Source organism: Sinocyclocheilus anshuiensis, unplaced genomic scaffold (genome assembly GCF_001515605.1).
Source record: "Sinocyclocheilus anshuiensis isolate Anshui unplaced genomic scaffold, SAMN03320099.WGS_v1.1 scaffold562, whole genome shotgun sequence".
Classification (NCBI taxonomy): domain Eukaryota; kingdom Metazoa; phylum Chordata; class Actinopteri; order Cypriniformes; family Cyprinidae; genus Sinocyclocheilus; species Sinocyclocheilus anshuiensis.
This window is the reverse complement of record NW_015544158.1, coordinates 1,379,776-1,397,507: the sequence shown is the minus strand read 5'-3', so window position 1 is coordinate 1,397,507 and position 17,732 is coordinate 1,379,776. Positions and strand designations below refer to the sequence as shown.

General features: G+C 40.2%; 2 protein-coding genes across 12 annotated transcripts in view; both read left to right on the top strand.

Annotated features, from left to right (window-relative positions):
* The window catches only part of ddx3xa (DEAD-box helicase 3 X-linked a), a 15,022-nt gene extending 2,864 nt beyond the window's left edge, over nucleotides 1-12,158 (top strand). The window contains exons 2-22 of one of the 10 annotated variants that reach the window (XM_016495434.1): nucleotides 675-726; nucleotides 1,413-1,460; nucleotides 1,917-1,976; nucleotides 2,313-2,405; nucleotides 2,494-2,565; nucleotides 3,244-3,327; nucleotides 3,918-4,094; nucleotides 4,172-4,307; nucleotides 5,025-5,138; nucleotides 5,242-5,341; nucleotides 5,445-5,580; nucleotides 7,165-7,262; nucleotides 7,371-7,469; nucleotides 7,560-7,720; nucleotides 7,820-7,964; nucleotides 8,069-8,213; nucleotides 8,917-9,098; nucleotides 9,179-9,296; nucleotides 9,381-9,534; nucleotides 9,617-9,741; nucleotides 9,979-12,158. In XM_016495434.1, the coding sequence (XP_016350920.1) occupies nucleotides 675-726; nucleotides 1,413-1,460; nucleotides 1,917-1,976; nucleotides 2,313-2,405; nucleotides 2,494-2,565; nucleotides 3,244-3,327; nucleotides 3,918-4,094; nucleotides 4,172-4,307; nucleotides 5,025-5,138; nucleotides 5,242-5,341; nucleotides 5,445-5,580; nucleotides 7,165-7,262; nucleotides 7,371-7,469; nucleotides 7,560-7,720; nucleotides 7,820-7,964; nucleotides 8,069-8,213; nucleotides 8,917-9,098; nucleotides 9,179-9,296; nucleotides 9,381-9,534; nucleotides 9,617-9,741; nucleotides 9,979-10,070 (2,391 nt within the window). In that variant the 3' untranslated portion in view covers nucleotides 10,071-12,158. Of the gene's footprint in view, nucleotides 1-674; nucleotides 727-1,225; nucleotides 1,244-1,412; nucleotides 1,461-1,916; nucleotides 1,977-2,312; nucleotides 2,566-3,243; nucleotides 3,328-3,917; nucleotides 4,095-4,171; nucleotides 4,308-5,024; nucleotides 5,139-5,241; nucleotides 5,342-5,444; nucleotides 5,581-7,164; nucleotides 7,263-7,367; nucleotides 7,470-7,559; nucleotides 7,721-7,819; nucleotides 7,965-8,068; nucleotides 8,214-8,916; nucleotides 9,099-9,178; nucleotides 9,297-9,380; nucleotides 9,535-9,616; nucleotides 9,742-9,978 lie in introns of those variants that run through there. The other 9 variants (XM_016495433.1, XM_016495436.1, XM_016495437.1 and 6 more) reach the window with 9 other exon arrangements.
* A 128-nt stretch (nucleotides 12,159-12,286) lies between these two features.
* Nucleotides 12,287-17,553, top strand: LOC107695501 (nyctalopin-like). Of its 2 annotated transcripts, none has more exons than XM_016495444.1 (3): nucleotides 12,287-13,830; nucleotides 14,013-14,050; nucleotides 15,230-17,553. In XM_016495444.1, exons 2-3 carry the CDS (start codon nucleotides 14,029-14,031, stop codon nucleotides 16,618-16,620), a joined length of 1,413 nt encoding a protein of 470 aa, XP_016350930.1. In that variant the 5' UTR covers nucleotides 12,287-13,830; nucleotides 14,013-14,028; the 3' UTR covers nucleotides 16,621-17,553. The 2 variants fall into 2 exon arrangements, with proteins under 2 accessions (XP_016350930.1, XP_016350929.1); XM_016495443.1 differs by having other exon boundaries at nucleotides 13,975-14,050.
* Nucleotides 17,554-17,732: the final 179 nt, after the last annotated feature.

The following is a 17,732-nucleotide window of genomic DNA, read 5'->3' as shown; positions in this document are numbered from 1 at the left end:
TTCTATCGTCCATCACGATGTTTCACTGTAGACATCGTCCGATGTCAATTTGGTAGACATCACCCAACCCTAGTTCATAATTAATTTATTCATATATTCATTTGTATAATTCCCTTAGCACTCTTTTAAAACCTCCCAGCTTTTCCGCCCTGTTTTCACTCAAAACGAAACTACTCTGCATGCTGTGTGCACGTGAGACTGTTACTTAAAACTGTGCTTTATGATGGACAGTATTTATTTATCGCGAGTTGTTCAAATCGCGGTAATCTAATACGGTTTTAATGATAATTAAAAGATGAAATGGTAATACTAACCGTGGGGAATTTTATCATGATTTATCGTCAAACCGGTAATCGTTACATCCCTAATGTGGACTAAATGTTAAAGGTGATTGAGGCTAAACATTTCCTTTTGTGCTTTATTGAAGAAAAAGTCATACAGCTTTGGAATAACTTGTCAAAATGACAATTTTCTTTTTATGCTGTAATGCCACTTTAAGTTGTTTAATGTAGACAAATCCTTTAAACCTCTTTTTCAGATCTTCATTGGATGAACTCTCTTGCTCAGTATTGTTTTCTGTTTACATTGTGTGTGGCATGCATATATTATTATATATTATATATTTGTAGTTGGTAGTGTACTAAGTGGCCCATTTTGCTCTTTCTGTCTTTCAGCTTGCTGTTTTAGACTTGAACTCAGCTGATGGACAGGGTGCTGGCTCTGGTCGTAAGTGATTTATCTCATTTAGTGCTTTTACCACATTCAGATTGAGTGCCTGCAAAGCATAAACAGCCTTCTCATAGTTTTTTGTATTTTTTTTTTTTTATTTTAAAGTGCACATTTTAAATGAAAGTAAAAAAAAAAAAAAAAACCCTACGATGTTAAGCTGGCATTGTGATCCCCCACCACCCCCTCTCCCGCAATCCGCCGCATCCCAGTTCCGTGTTCGGAAAGGAAATGAAGTGTACTAAATGAAGTGTTCCCTAAAGGGAATAAATAGCCTATGAGATGGGAGGATAAAAAAAAAAATTCAATACTTTTTCTCTGTTATATCGTTGGGTAAGTATAGGCGTCTGTACATAAATTGCGGGCATCAGGGAGCCGCTATTGAAACCGCTTATATTATTATATATTATATATTTGTAGTTGGTAGTGTACTAAGTGGCCCATTTTGCTCTTTCTGTCTTTCAGCTTGCTGTTTTAGACTTGAACTCAGCTGATGGACAGGGTGCTGGCTCTGGTCGTAAGTGATTTATCTCATTTAGTGCTTTTACCACATTCAGATTGAGTGCCTGCAAAGCATAAACAGCCTTCTCATAGTTTTTTGTATTTTTTTTTTTTTATTTTAAAGTGCACATTTTAAATGAAAGTAAAAAAAAAAAAAAAAACCCTGAATGTTTATTTTCTTTTAGGGCGTTACATTCCTCCTCACTTGAGAAACAAAGACGCATCAAAAAATGGTATGTTATGATGCTGGTTTACTTTACAAACGGTGGATTGTTTTATAAGATAAGAAATTTGCAGATGCATGCAAATTTGGCAAATATTTACAATTTGCATTACGAGTTTTAGCCTTTTGAGTTGCTGTACATTTTATTGGATATCTTTAGAGATTTTCATGAATGTGTACAATTCAAAATAACTGTCATGTGAAAATACTTGACAGACAAAAACATTTCACTGTGTTTCAGGGCTTGTTAGTATCACTACAAAACATGCACTATTGCGACTATTCAAAAAAAAAAAAAAACCAAAAGTTCTATGAGTCTTTTTTATTTCAAATCATTTCCCATTTCTATTGACATGAGCCATTCCATTTCATCACTTAAGAATGATCTCTAGATCTATCTTAAAATCAATGCTTTATGATCAATTGTTGAGTTTTTTCTGCACTTTGACTTCATGTTTTTTCACAGCAGGAAATGCTTATTCCTCTGGTAGACAGAGCGGTTATTCAGTGGCACCAGTACAGAGCTGTAAGTCTTGGTCAGGTTCTTCTGAAGGTGCTTTGCTTCCAAGATGCATGAAAATGTAATTCCATGCCTTCAGAGCCAGTACTTTGGGGCCAGACATTTAAAGTCAGTTCTCAGAGTGTTGAGTGAACCTCACACTTTATGAAACTGAAGGAGACATTTCTGAGTCCACAAAGCTTTAGTGGCTTTGTCCGACTGCTCCCTGTGATTATCCGGCACCTGTGGTTGCTTGCATTTCTCTCCTTTCTTCTCTTTTCTAATTGACTCTCTAAATGTGAACAAATAGGAAAGAGGCTTGTATGCAATAGCATTTCTGACAATGTGAAACTGTCCATCAAGTTTCTCCCAAACAGTATCCTCAGAGTTGGCACCCTGAGGGAAACCAAAGACACAGGCTTAACTATCCAACTGGATGGAATGACTTTAGGACCGGTAACTATTCAAAACGACCTGCTTTGCTCTTACACTCCTCCGTTGGGAAGGAAGGGTTGTCTTTTAAGTGCCCTGTGCCTCTGCTTAGGTTCCCAGAGATATCCATCCCAGGAGCTCTCGTTTTATCACACCTACACTAGTGGCTGGCCAGACCGATGTGGTATATCTTTATGCATGTGATTTCTGCATCATCCCTCTGTTCTGCTGTCTGCCCTCTGTGATGTCACTGCATTTTAACTAGACCCTGAAGTTTGTGGACGTTGCTCCTGACATGTTCTAATGCTACCTGTCAATAGCATGCTTAATCGTGTGGGGTGTGCTTTTTAAATACTAAGTGATGCACATGTTAACATCTCTAACTACACCACAACATAATTTGTTCACTCCAATTAGCCCAAGATCGACTGATCTGAGCTTTAACGTTTCACTGCTGCCACGTCAATTGTTTGGTTTCATACTTGCCAAGAGACACAGTGTCCAAATCTGATGCTTTTTTTTTTTCTCAAGTTCACTTTGTTGCAAGACTATGTAGGTGAATATTGTTTGCGGTTTACTTTGAGTTCTTTTGCCAAATGGTATTTTTGATGATTCTTCATTATATTTTTGACAGTATGCCTTGGCTTTCTGATTAGCAAGTAGGTCAGACTCAGCAGTAATTGCTCTTTTCAATTAAGTTTGGAAAGCTAATGTTTGGTTGTGTGGTTTAACCACATCTGAGGAAGTCAGATATGCAAGTTATGTGTTTTTGGCCTGTTTTTGTATGCTGGAGTAATGAAGCGTGGGTATGCATATGCATGAGTGCAGTCCTGGCTAATTTCTCTGTGTGTGTCACTTGCAGCCTCTCCTGCGCGTACTGACTGCAGCGTAGCCACTGACGGAAGCGAGGATGTAGCCAGTGTTATCAGCTGGGCTGATCGCTGTGGTAAATTTGAGCATCAGACCGTGGCATGGTTTGGCCTGCTTTTGGCTGTTTTCGGACAGAAAATGATCACCCGTTTATGTGGTGATTCCTCTGTATAGGCTCCAGTGCTTGGAAGATTTTTTTTTGTGTGTGTGATCACAACCTCATTTGATAAAGTACATTGCTCTATAATTTTTGGAGTGTGTGTGCTCTTTGTTCCTTAAACTGAATTTTTCTCAGAAAGGAATAGTTGGGTGAGTCACTGCGATGACCGAACAGGTTGTTTTTGTTTCATATGGTTTTGTAAGCTCTAGGAGTGCCAGTTTTGCCCAAAGAATGCCCATTGTTCTTTCTGTGTTCTTGATCTGCAGTGTTTTTTTTTTTTTTTTGTTTTTTTTTTAAAGCAGTGCCATGAACCTGTTTGTCTGGTTCACACAACTTACTTGAATTGTTCTATTTGTTGCCGTAGGAGCAAATTGCTTACTGGCTTTTTCACATCTGCCACTCACTCAACCATCACTGATACCAGTTTTGGCTTTGAGCTAAGTTATAAATTAGAGCCATTCACTCAATATCCTCACATTCTCTACCTGTCTGTCCCTTTTTGAAAGATTCTCCAGGATGGGACGGCGGTCGTAGCAATGGTTTTGTCAATGGGTACCATGATGGTCGTGTGAATGGGACTGCAAACTTTGGCCGTGGACCTCCTCGTAATGACAGAGGTGGACGTGGTGGCTTTCGTGGAAGCAGGAACGGTGGTCCCTTCAACCAGCCAATGCATAATGCAGGTGACAGTTTTAAAATGATAGAGTGATTGTTTTGCAAGATGTACATGTTTTAATCCTCTAACATAATGAAATTGCAGGTTATGTCTGTTATGAGAACAAAGATGGAGGCTGGAACTCTGTGGTGAACAGAGATGCCTACACTAGCTTTGGTGGGCATTCTGACAGAGGGAAGTCTGCGTTCTTCAATGATAGAGGAGCTGGCTCAAGAGGAAGGTGAGGAAGAGTGCAGTATTGTAACAAAGTTGTTTTAGATGCCATTGAAATTTTACCAATTCTCAACACTTGTTTTAATAATACAGCAAAATCTAATACTAGCCTATGTATTGTAAGTAAAAAGTTCTCAACCTCCCAACTGTTTACGTTCACTTACGACATAAAGGACTGTGTTTGAGGCTACACGTCAAGATGGGCATTTTGACATTTTTTGTGCTCTGATAGTGTGTGTGTGTGACCAGCAGCTTTATGTGCACAGAAACCATCTGCTTAGCATGCAAGTGCAGACTTTCTTTTGACACTGCACAAACAGTTTTAAATCACTTGAAATTGCTTAAAAATGGATGCAAATGATAAACTTTGGGCATGGCATGGCACTGCAGTGTCACATGAGCGTAACCATGATAAAGGTAATCATCCAAATTCCTCTACTGTTTGACAAAAGTTCTGCTGGTATATTGTGTCCGTTTTATCTGCTACCCCTGTGTTTTGGTGCACAAATTGCCACACATTTTATGAATGTAAATGATGCCTCAGATTGTGTGGTTTGTTGAGGTGATATGCACTACTATTAAATACCTATTACTTTTCTAAACAATAGGGTGATTAACTAAGCCTGTCAATGCAGTGTGCTCCGAAGTAATAGATCATGTAAAAATTAAGTGTTCATGGTGTTGTGCTACAGTGTTTTTATAAAACAAATATGTTTCTTAACAGGTATGAACGTGGAGGCTTTGGAGGAGGAACAGGAGGAAACAGTCGTTGGGTTGAAGAATCCAGAGATGAAGAGGACTGGTCAAAGCCACTGCCTCCCAACGAGCGTCTGGAACAGTAAGTGGCCCACTGCTAATCGCACTGTGTCCTGTCTCCTGAGTCCATCTGTCTCTGTGGTTAAGCTATTGTTTTCTCCTCTGTCTCCCCCTTCAAATGACAGGGAGCTGTTCTCTGCGAGCAACACTGGGATTAACTTTGAGAAGTATGATGACATTCCTGTGGAGGCCACTGGAACAAACAGTCCAGGGCATATTGAGAGTGTAAGCCTAATAATCATAGTGCCTTGTTGAATCAAGTGCCAAAACAAATAAAGTGGAGGGCTGCTACAGCAGGTGGATGATATTTTCTTTTTTTTTTTTTTAGTTCCATGATGTGGACATGGGCGAGATCATTATGGGCAACATCACCTTGACCCGCTACACACGGCCCACTCCTGTTCAAAAGTATGCAATCCCCATCATCAAGGCCAAGAGGGACCTGATGGCCTGTGCTCAAACAGGTGGGAGAAAAATGGTCTAAAATTGCATCCCAGTTGAACTATAATGGCAAAGTATATTTGTAATTATGTGATTATAAAACTAAGAAAGTAGGATACTACTTTTTTTTTTTTTGCACAGTTTGACAGTGCAAGTAGCTAGGCCTGTCGCAATAGTCAATATATCGGCTTATTGCGCGATATATGGAAATGAGCGCGATAATTTTTGGTGCCGCGATATATTGCGACTGAATTCTTTAATAATTAAAAATAGTGATTTATATTTTTTTTACATAAAAATGAATGTCACCAACATTTTATTAGATCGCGCTGCCTCTGTTATCTCGTCTGCTCTCTGTGGCGGAGGCAGGGCGCAGGCAGCGTCTCCCCACACACACACACACAGAGCGGACAGCGTTCAAGCTGCGCGTCACGTTCGGTTACGACAGTCAAGACGATGAAACTCTCTCTGAGAGCGCACAGTAAATGAAGTTTAAAACCGTTAAAAGAAAAGGCGCAATAAACTACAGAACAGATTTAATACACTACGCATCAATATCTCTTCTCTTTCTGCTTTGAACTTTTCTACGTGGAGCGCTGCGTACTGTGACTCCGTGTTGCTTCAAGCGCATCGTTCTGCGCACGGCATGCGCATAATCGCTTTGTGCCGCTCTGGATTGAGCCTTTCATGCTATACTATAATACTTTTGGGCATGATAGGACGGAACAAGAAAGGCTATTAATAAATTAATGTATAGCACAGTAATGGAGGCAGCAACATATGATATGACTCCTATCTATCATATGTTGCTGTCTCATTACTGCTGTACATTTAAAAGAAATGTATTTAAGTTTATAGTATATAGTATTTATATATAAATATATTTACTTGTTTTTCATGAATGTATTTTACTACAATATAAAGAGCAATGTATAACATTTTACCAGATTTAGTCCTACACTTATTCACTTTTATAGCTTTAGCTGGACTTACCTGAAACTGCAAAGACCGCTGAAGCAGCATTGTGTTGTGGGCCATTTACATAAACATCGACCCGCTGATTAAGTGAATGCTTTTTTTTTTGGTTGACTTGAGTAAAATGAGTAGTTGTGTGAGCCCAAGTTCATGCCATTGAATAAATGAATGAATGTTTTTCAAGAGTTCAATGATAGATCCTTGAACACAGAGTCCAAAATGTAAAAAAAAAAGTCAAATGCCATTACTCTACGGTGACTTTATTAGGAAAATAAATTTAATATTGTATAATTCTTAAATAGTAAGAATGATAAACTGATGTTTTTTGTAGACATTTGTATTGCTTTGATTTGAATCACTCACATCGGTCAACTTGCAAATCTTCTAGAAACTTTACCTGGCTTAGAACATTTTCTATCTAGGTTTGTGACCCCTTTACATGTGAGTTAGATGACCACTTCCTATCTCAGTAGGCAGGGCATGGTCCATATAAACCGCAATGTTGACCAGGTTGAATGTGCAAACTCTGGCTTTGGCTGTCCCATGTGGATGAAACTGCAGTGTGCAGCTGTTTGAGCAGTATAGAGTAATTTGAGAGTGTGCTTCATCGTGTGTATGCTCCATTCTCTCAGGCTCGGGGAAGACTGCAGCCTTCTTACTTCCTGTGCTTAGTCAGATCTACGCTGATGGACCTGGAGAGGCACTGCAGGCCACCAAAGCCAGCACCCAGGTTACTATACATCTCTTTATTGGCCTAAAGCTGTGCAAAGAGTCCTGTGAGGGAAAGAATTTCTGCTTCTGTCATGAAAAGTATTTTGTTTTGGTCTTTCTCAAGCAGGAGAATGGGAAGTACGTCCGCCGTAAGCAATTTCCCATCTCTCTGGTACTGGCTCCAACCAGAGAACTTGCTCTTCAGATTTATGACGAGGCCAGAAAGGTATATCTTTCTGGTAAACCAGTTACAGGTTAGCAAAAGTTGGTCCAATTTAAAGCTCATCTTAACTAATTTTGTTGTCATCTTCTGCAGTTCTCTTACCGCTCCAGAGTGCGCCCGTGTGTGGTGTATGGAGGTGCAGATATAGGCCAGCAGATCCGTGAACTGGAAAGAGGCTGTCACCTTCTAGTGGCCACACCAGGTCGTCTGGTAGACATGATGGAGCGGGGCAAGATTGGCCTAGACTACTGCAAGTAAGTGAAGCGAGTATGATTCTAAGCTAGAATGATTAAGTTTTCTTTGACCTCAAATACATCGTGGTTCAGAAAAATGACTTTATACTTTCTTTGTAGATATCTGGTGTTGGATGAGGCTGACAGAATGCTCGATATGGGTTTTGAACCCCAGATCAGACGTATCGTGGAGCAGGACACCATGCCTCCAAAAGGTGCTCGCCAGACCATGATGTTCAGCGCCACCTTCCCAAAAGAGATCCAGGTAAGCGTATATGAGGCTTACCAGTGAGTCTCATAATGAACTTTAAATACAATTTTTTATTTTAATAAGGAACTCTTTGCTTCCATACTTTATTTTATTTTAAGATTCTGGCCCGTGACTTTCTGGAGGAGTATATATTCCTGGCTGTGGGCCGAGTGGGCTCCACCTCAGAGAACATCACTCAGAAGGTGGTTTGGGTGGAAGAGAATGACAAGCGCTCCTTCCTCCTTGACCTGCTCAATGCAACAGGTAAAACGTCTTTCCTCGTCTACTGTTTCTCGATGTCATGGGATTCTTGATGGCTTGTTACAGGAATAACATACTTGGTCAAGTTCAGTGTGATGGTATATATGGGTGTATAGATTTTATTGTGTTGTAGCACTAGTTTTTAAAAATAATACTGCAAATAGTGGTATGGGAAGAGTCAGAAGATGTGGAATTATTACCATTTATTTTTGAATAACTCCTACTTTAACAAAAACATCTTAAATCTGAGTGTTTTTAAAGTTATTTTTAAATGTGATACTAAAGAGATGAAGAGTGTACTTTAGGTATTGCTGTTGTGCTAGTAAACATGTAGAAACAGTGTCTGGCTTCTTGGTGAAGCTCTCATGTTTATCCATAGCAACACAGCACTGAGTGCTTTTAGGTAAGTCTCATCGGTCAGTGTTACCATGCCAACATTATCTAAGCAAAGACTAGCAGAAGGCTACTGTTAAATAGCTTAAAGGGAAGGAATGAAGTCATGTCGTGGGACATTTTAATGGCAGTGCGCTCTACCGTTTCATCCTTATGTGCTAATGGAAATCATGTCAAAACCTGACTACAGTAAAGAAGCAAGCTGTGGCTAATATTGCATTCAATGCATATAATTAAGCTTACAAAAGCACAGATGTATTTCTGCATTTGCAAGATGTTTTTATCCAGAGTGACTTGCTTTTCGTCTTTGTAGGCAAGGATTCTCTCACACTGGTGTTTGTGGAGACTAAGAAGGGTGCTGATGCTCTTGAGGACTTTCTCTATCGTGAGGGCTATGCCTGCACCAGTATCCATGGCGACCGCTCTCAGCGCGATCGTGAGGAAGCGCTCCACCAGTTCCGTTCTGGGCGCTGCCCTATCATGGTTGCCACCGCTGTGAGTAGAGTCTGAGTGTTCACTGGAAGCCTGTGGTTTTCCTCCTGATTGCTTAACTGGTTGTATTTTTGTCTTGATAGGTGGCTGCACGTGGCCTTGATATCTCCAACGTGAAACACGTGATCAATTTTGACTTGCCTAGTGACATTGAGGAGTACGTCCACCGCATCGGTCGTACAGGCCGAGTGGGAAACCTTGGTGAGTTTTACTATCGTTTTTGGAAATACCTTGAATTTCTCGTTTTTGCCAGAACATCTGTTTGAATTATTGATTTATCTTCAGGACTGGCCACATCCTTCTACAATGATAAGAACAGCAACATCACAAAAGATCTGCTGGACATCTTGGTGGAGGCCAAACAGGAGGTGCCTTCCTGGCTTGAAAACCTAGCCTACGAGCACCAGCACAAGAGCACCAACCGCGGACGCCCCAAGAGGTACGGAAGCATCCAAGCTCTTCAAATCTCCCCAGTGGGTTTGTGCATTTTCCAGATTCATGATGTTACTCTTCTTCTGCAGGTTCTCTGGTGGTTTTGGGGCCAGGGATTACCGGCAGATGGCTGGGGGCGGCAATGTTTTCACCAACCGTGGTGCTCGCAACACTGGTGGCCATGGAGGGAGCAGAGGTTTTGGAGGCAATAAGGGTTAGTTTCACTTCAAACCACATCTTATGATTTGATATACGATATGTGTATATATATATGTGTGTGTGTGTGTGTGTATATGAATATGTGTGTGTATATGTATAAATGTTAACATATAACCTTGATTAATAAACTAACAATAAACAATATTTATTACAGTATACATTAGTGTTTAATTTTATTATAAAAGTCAGTGGAAATTGTTGAAAGCAGTCCTGAATTTATTGTCCATTTTAGGTGGCTTTGGGAGTTTCGGTGGTGACAGCTATGGGGGCAACTATGGAAACTATGGAGGAAACTATGCCCAGGTGGACTGGTGGGGCAACTGAATGTACGTTTGCCAAACTAGCTGAACGGAAACCACGTCATCATAGCCAGACTCTACCCCCTGTGTAGCTTTATGAACTCGGTACATTACACGCTGTGATTCTCTGCCCACATTCTAAAGGGAGCTGCTCTGTGGCAAAACCAGAGCAGAATAACAAGGATGCCCACTTGTGTATTTGATCTATTACAGCACCTAGGTTTCTGACTTTTTCTGTTAAAAAAAAAAAAAGAGGATCATTTCTATGTGAATGTACTGTGCCTTTTTGAATATAGACAAGAATTTAATTTTGTTAATTTCATTGAGTGAACTTGGCCAAGAGCAATGTTTTTTTTGTTTTCATTTCTTTTTTGCTGTAAAGGCATTTGAAAGCTTGTACTTAATCAAACCTTGGCAAATACTGGGATAATGTGACTCAGCGAGTCGCTGTTCCATTTGAACTTCAAATTATCACCAATATCTTGAAGCCAACAATACAAGCCACAAAGTAAAACGCATCACAGGCGCTTTGCTAGAACCGTTCTGTGAAGCATCTGAGTCACAAGGGACAAATCGGTCTGACTTACTTTTTGTTTTGCTCACTCTATCCTGCAGAGACACCTCTTTAGGGATATGGTTGTCTTGAAAAGGCCATTCCAGTTGTGATATTCATGACGAAATATTGGAAACACTCAGTGTTTGAAAATTCAAAATGCTGGAACTTCTTACTCCATTTGTTTTAATTGACTTGACAGTGTTACAGCAGCTAGCAATAACCACATGCTAGCCACTCTTAAGTGGCCAGCATTTTTTGTTAACTACTACTTTTCTTCCTCTAAACAACATTTTAGAGAAGCAGATGCCATTTATTGAAAAACTCCAAGGTTTTTTGATAAAATGTTTCTTTACAAATGTCAGCAAAACAAAAAATGCCTGCCATCCTGAAAGCGAAGTTCAAATGGCTACAAACGGACCACAGAACCAAAGCGGCCGTGCCTTTGCAACATGACCGCTTTGGTCACATACGCATGCTAGTGTTTTGTTTTTTGGTCAAGGAGAGAAGATGAACGAACTGTTGCAGGCTTTCTTTCAATACAAACGTCCTCTCTTTTCAAGCTGCGCAGCAGGCATGGCTCCCTTTTTCATAGGTAGAGGCAGCGTGAGAGTTCATTTTGAGGTACTGGCGGATCCAAACCGGCGTTGGGCCTGACGTGAGTGCAGTTAGACAGCCCACCATTTTAGCTTGTGTACGGAGTCCCGCTGTTCTGCGCGAGGCCGGACACCAGGTATACGAATGCTGTCAGCTCCTGAAATTCATCAGGTTAGATGTGAACTAAACCACTGGCCGAGGAGCCAGTTTATTGCTTCTTTTCTTGAAAAAAGACAGAAGTGCTCGAGTGGAGGAGAAATAAGGCATTTATCGCAAGTGCAATAGATTTTCTTCTCAAGTGAGTTGTGCCTTGACTTTCTTTGTTTTTTCTGGTTTTTTTTTTTTTAAATGATGAATTCAAGCAGATGCACTGACAGTATTAAGAACTTCAAGTTGAATGGTGCTACTTTAGTTAGGTCTAGGCCCGTGTACATTGTGCCCATCAAGTTTTACAAAGTTCTTTTATTGCACATTTCGAGTTTTATATATACACGTGTCTTGAGTGCATGTCCTCAAGCTTCCAAATATTGTGTCAGGAGACCGGAGATACGCAGCTTGTTTACAAAAGGGGGAGGGTTCTCACTATTTACCAGGATTTATTTGGGACCAGGGCGATCAGCAGTGGGGAATTTAGCTGTTTGCACACAGATTTCTAGATTCTACTTTTGCTGCTAGTTTTGTGTAATTTATTAAGCATTTTTTGAGAAATATTTATTTTTATAAGCCTCAAAGTGATTCTTTGAAAGTTTCAAGTAACTTGACCAAAAGACAATACCTGAACACTGGCACTTGAATGTTGAATGTCACCTGTATGCGTGGAAAATTTCTGTATTTCGGGGTAGCGTGAGCTTTTTAATGTTTCAGACGTAATGGACTTGGTCAGTTTCCACAGCTGTTAACGGCCTAATGGCAACACGTCGCTATGGAATTACCAATTGGCTCTCAAAATTGGAAACGGGCGGGGGGGGGACATGCCAAGGTTTGGATTGAAAAAATGTAAAAAAAACAAAAACTTAAGTATCAGTGCAAAATGTGTCCAGATTCTCCACATGTGTGCTTTTTTCTGTCCTACAGATTGGCATTTGTTCTGTTGAAGTTTTGTTTCTGTCAATGTCTGGCACATGGCAACCTTGAACATGTGGTTGATCTCTATTGTATTTACATATACAGCGACTCTGGTATTAGTCCACTCGGGAGAAGCTGCAAGTATCCACGCTAGCAATAAGTCTTAAAGTGTATTGGAAACACTGAAATCACATCCCCTGCCCTCCATCCAGATGGAAATAAGAGAATAGATGGCTTCCTGAGAGGACACCAGAGCTCCTTAGATTTAGTATTTGCTTTGTCGTAGCTTCTAGGCTCTGCACTGCATGAGATGACTCAGCTGTGCATTTATTGTATGATTTTACCAAAATAAAAGTTTCTGATGCAAATTCCTTACAATCGAGCATGATTTGTTAAGTGTTTCATGTAGCAGAAATTCGGTCAAGCATTTGTAATGGCTGCTCCTCATGTGATCTAAACTCAGTGGAGTTGTTTGACATTTAGTTGATGCCAGTTTATTTACAAAATAGAAACTCTTTCTTTACTTAGTGTCCCTTGTCTTATTTCCTCTGCTTACAGTGGGCTTTACAGTGATGCTGCATTTGCTGGTACTTGGGGACTCAAGTGTTAATCAACTCTTGTTTTTTTTTTTTGCTCGCCCCAGATCATTTCCGCTGTCAAAGTGATAACAGACTAGTAGTAAAGGACTAGACTGACTGAAAATATGTATAAAAATATACATATTGATGAACTGCCATTTGTATAAAACAATGTAAGATTACTCAAATTATTAAATGAAGCATTCTTCCTAAAAGGGCAGGTGGTAGTTGGAACGTGTGTCAGATGCTTTAGGGTGAACTGTGCCAGTAGCTCAACTAATGGTGTCAAACTTCACATTCAAATGAAATAAAATTAAACGCCCCAAAACACCAGTTGTTTCATGGTTAAATATTCTGAATCTGACATGTGGTGTTTTATTAATATCTTTAAGAAAATTGTAATAATATACAGCAAAATAAGACTTTGGGACTGGACAGTGATTTTATTTTTGTGCTGTATAAACACATTTTTGATAAATCCTTACGTTTACCAATAATTCATCTTAAACATGACACTGCTGAAGCCAGATGAGTCCTATTTAAAAAATGAAAAATTCTGTTATTTTTTCAATGTGACCCCATTGTCCCCTAACATGAAATCCAGGTGGTAGAAGGTTCTCCAATGAAAGGTGTTAACATACTTGCAGATGTTTCCTGAAACGTTTACATTATGGTACAGTATCTCATGACCACCGGTTTATATAAGAAGATTGCAGCCTGTAATCTGTATGTACTATTGAGGCCCAGCGGGTCATTTCTACTCGCTTTGATTTCAGAGTACTGCTTTAAACGCTTATAATCCCAGGATTTTTCTGCCATTAAGTGATGGCTGTCTGAAGGGGAGCGCTGATGATAGTGGATGTGTGCACATACAAACATTCATATTTTCTCTTGGAGCGAAGCAGTACAGACATAGTCATGGTGGGCAAACTTATGGATTAACTTTTATTAGTTGTCTGTGCAGGAGAACCTTTACTGAACATGCTTGACAGGTAAGTAGTTTGGGGCCAGTGCTGACATTTTGTAATCATTTAACACTGGGATTTTTTATTTAATTTTATCGAATAAAATGTTCTGTCCTCTCTTGCTAATTGTATGTTCAATAACAAGATATCCTAATTGTTGTTTTGTTTTAGTGGAAATGCTTAAGTTAATTTATCTTAAAAATCCACAGTTGAGAGGAACCAGTGATGCGTTTCATCGCTATTGCTGGTAAGTCTATGATTTTTGGTGTTTTATGTTCCTTGCTGTCGTCAGTGTTGTATTTCGTCAATGATATGAGCAGGTGTAATTAAACCACTGTGCTAAAAACAATCTATTCAATTCAACTGATCTCAGTGTTTTTGAGAACATTACATTAAAGCGTGGTTACAGTATGTTCCTGAAATGCAGTATCTCTACTGATGGAAATTTAAGGGAACAAACAAGACCTGGTGTGTTTGTGTAATCTCTAATCTGTCCTTTCTTAATCACCCTATTTTCAGTGTGTGGAGCAGATGCAGGACAGAGGGAGGCCACACATTAAATTATTCCTCCAGTGTCTGCTTGTGCTCTGTAATCTTCCCATAACTGCTGGGAGAACGAGCACGACTCATTTGCAAAGTGATTGCTTATGCTGCATGACTAGCGTTTTGTTTTGGTATAATTAAGAGTCCTGGAAGTTCTATCTGAAAATTCATTAAAGGCTTTTTGTGTCAAATCAATATCATTATTTCTCTGCAATATAGACCATGTAGTTCTAGTATAAACCTGTGGTGTGGGGCATTCAATACAGATTCATCAACATGACTGTTTACAGTTCAGTGAGATGAAAATTCACTCTTAAAATATGAAAATATTGATTTTCATTTTTTCAAATAGTCAAAAATTCTATGTAAAGGCTTCATTCTGTAACCTGACTTTTTCAATATGAAATGGTTTGACTTGTTTTTTTTTTTTAACTGGTCAAGTAGGTTTGGTACACCTCTTTCTATGCCATTGAAAAATTTAAGGGGGTCTGAATACTTTCCGTACCCACTGTAAATAATCTAAAAAGAATGCTTGTCCATTGATTTAACTTTTTGTTATTAGCCTTGACAATGTTAAAAAATAGTATTTTGAAAATACAAAAATTAGAAAAGTACCTCCTAGGCAGCATAAATATTTACATATTTACATTTAATTATTTTCTTAATATGGTTCATTTAAATCTGTCATTTGTGTTACATTAAACAATGTTTGTGTGAAAGACAAACAAAAAGACGAATGACCTACATGCAATGTGTGACTAAGGTTTTGTTTGGAAATATTCAAACTAAATATCAATGAACATATTGACAAGATGCCAATTTGTCTAGTTGCATATTGTGGTTAAATGGCACACTCTAACCCATCTCTTTCCCTTTTTGCCAGTGTACTTCCTCCTCCTCCTCCTCCCTCCTCATGCCCTGGCCCTGTGGGCCTGCACGCGCTCTTGCCCTCCCAGTTGCACGTGTTCTCAGGAGAAGCGCTGCAGTGTCCTGTGTGACCACGTCAACATGATGGACCTGCCCAAAGAGTTCCCCTGCGAGGCATCCTCCATCAACCTGGACAAGAACAGCATCAAGTTTCTGTCCGAGCGGGCCTTTGGCACCCTGCCTTCACTCAAGACACTCTCGCTCAACCACAACAACATCTCCTTCATCACGCCGGGAGCGTTTAAAGGGCTGCCCAACTTGCTGGAGCTCAAGTTGGCCCACAACGAGCACATCCGCTACCTGCACACTCGCTCCTTCACAGCAATCAAACGCTTGGTGCGCCTGGACCTCTCTGACTGCAACCTGTTCAACATGCCAGACCGCATCTTCCTGGAGCAAATCTTTCTGAAGGAACTGCTGTGTTTCCAAAATAACTTTCGACGTGTTCCCGGGGCCCTAAGGGGGATGGAAAACCTCACACACGTTTACTTGGAGCGCAACAAGATTGAAGCGGTGGCCTACAACTCTTTGTTGGGCCTAACCAACCTCAAGTACCTCAACTTACAGGAGAATCGCATAAATGTGATACATGATGAGGCCTTCAAAGATCTAGTGCGTCTGGAGAACTTCTACCTGAACGATAATCTGTTGGTCGACTTGCCCCAGCAGGCTTTCAAGGGCCTAAGCAACATAAAAACGCTGAATCTGGGTGGGAACGTGTTGACCAATGTGTCCAAAACATGGTTCAGTGACCTGGTGGAGCTGGAGGTGCTGTACCTGGATCGAAACCGGCTGTCCTATATCGAGGAGGGCGCCTTTGAGAACTTGACGAGCCTCATCACGCTGCACCTCAACAGCAACAATCTGACGTCTCTGCCCTTCTCTGTCTTCCAGCCCATCTATTTCATCGGCCACCTGTATCTCTTTCGAAACCCCTGGGAGTGTACCTGCGACCTGGAGTGGTTGAGGGAGTGGATGGAGAGTTATAAGTTGGTGAGGGACGTTCCATGCGCTTCTCCATCTTCAGTAGCTGGCTTGGACCTGAGTGAAGTTGTCTACGCCCACCTGAACGCCACCTGTCTGGATCCCCCGGAGCTCAACCTGACCACATCTCCTCCTGAGTATTCCACCGTGGAGAACAAGTTCAATAGCCTCATCTCCAAGCTTCTACAGCAGGAACTGAGGGAAGAGATGGTCAACGTCACGGATGGTCTGAGGAACGGCACCCAGCAGGACCTCGCTGAGAGTCAGGTTTCTTCTGGACATGGACTGTTTGGTGCTCTTCCGACTGTGTCTCTTCTTGTGATTCTTTTTCAAGTCCAGATTGACTGCATGAATGCCTCTTGAGAGTCTGGTGAATACCAGAAGGGACTGAAGTGCATCCAAGAGTGGAAGTAATTTTCCATTATGGGAAATGTTTGGATTTAAGACCGTGATGAAATGTTTGATCTATCTTGCCATGGGCGGTGGTTTTTCTCATGTTGAATATGAAATTCTGGCGGATATAATGGAGTTGGAGATGATCATCTCTTTAAATGAATGGAAACTGGTCTTGAAGGGAAAGGAGCATGTTTTAAGCAAATAAGACTAAAGGACTTTTGTTTTGCCAGTGCAAAGGATTCATTAAAGTGTAACTGAGGGCCATTTTGTGAGAACTGCAACTAGGCACGACGGTTTTTGTCATTTTTTTTTATCTAGATTTGATTTAAAACATCTTAACGCGTCTATAGTATGAATACATAGTACATATTCTGTTGCATAACTTTGTAACATTTGTTGTGTAGGAGATTTATCTGATATAACTTCTCGCTATCATTTCACCAGATGGCATAACACGCTGTCCTCTTTGTTTGGATCATTGAACTGGGTAAGGTTCCAGTTCTGGAAAATGCATTAGTCCTCCTATTCTGTAAAGCTTAAGTGCACTCGGTAACATAAGCTGCTTCATATTGTAACCAAATGGATTGGCTTTATCACGGTGTTTCACAGTTATAATCATATATCTTCACTATACAGAGCACAACGTGCACAGAAGGATGTTGTCATATTCTGACATAGGCTTCTGAGCTACTAAATATAAAATATTTGAGGAAGAGACCTAGTAATTGTGCTTTAATACTGATTTTTGTTCACTTGTGATTGAGATACTTTGAATAAACTAAAATCATTGCATAAATAGTAAAATGACTCCCAGGTGCAAAGTTTTGAAAGTGTGCTGTTGAATCACTGATGAATGTTAAACATTACAGTGGAAGTCTGGTAGTACTTTCACACTGAACATGGTGCTTAAAATCAAATCTAAATGTCAGGTTAAACTTGTCTCGGAAAATGTATTCATAAAGTTTAGCTCCTGTATTTTATGCAATGTGAAAGGTTTGAGATGCTCTCATGGTACTGCAGCAGTTAATAATGCAGCCTTGTCTGTGTATATATATATATATATATATATATATATTAGG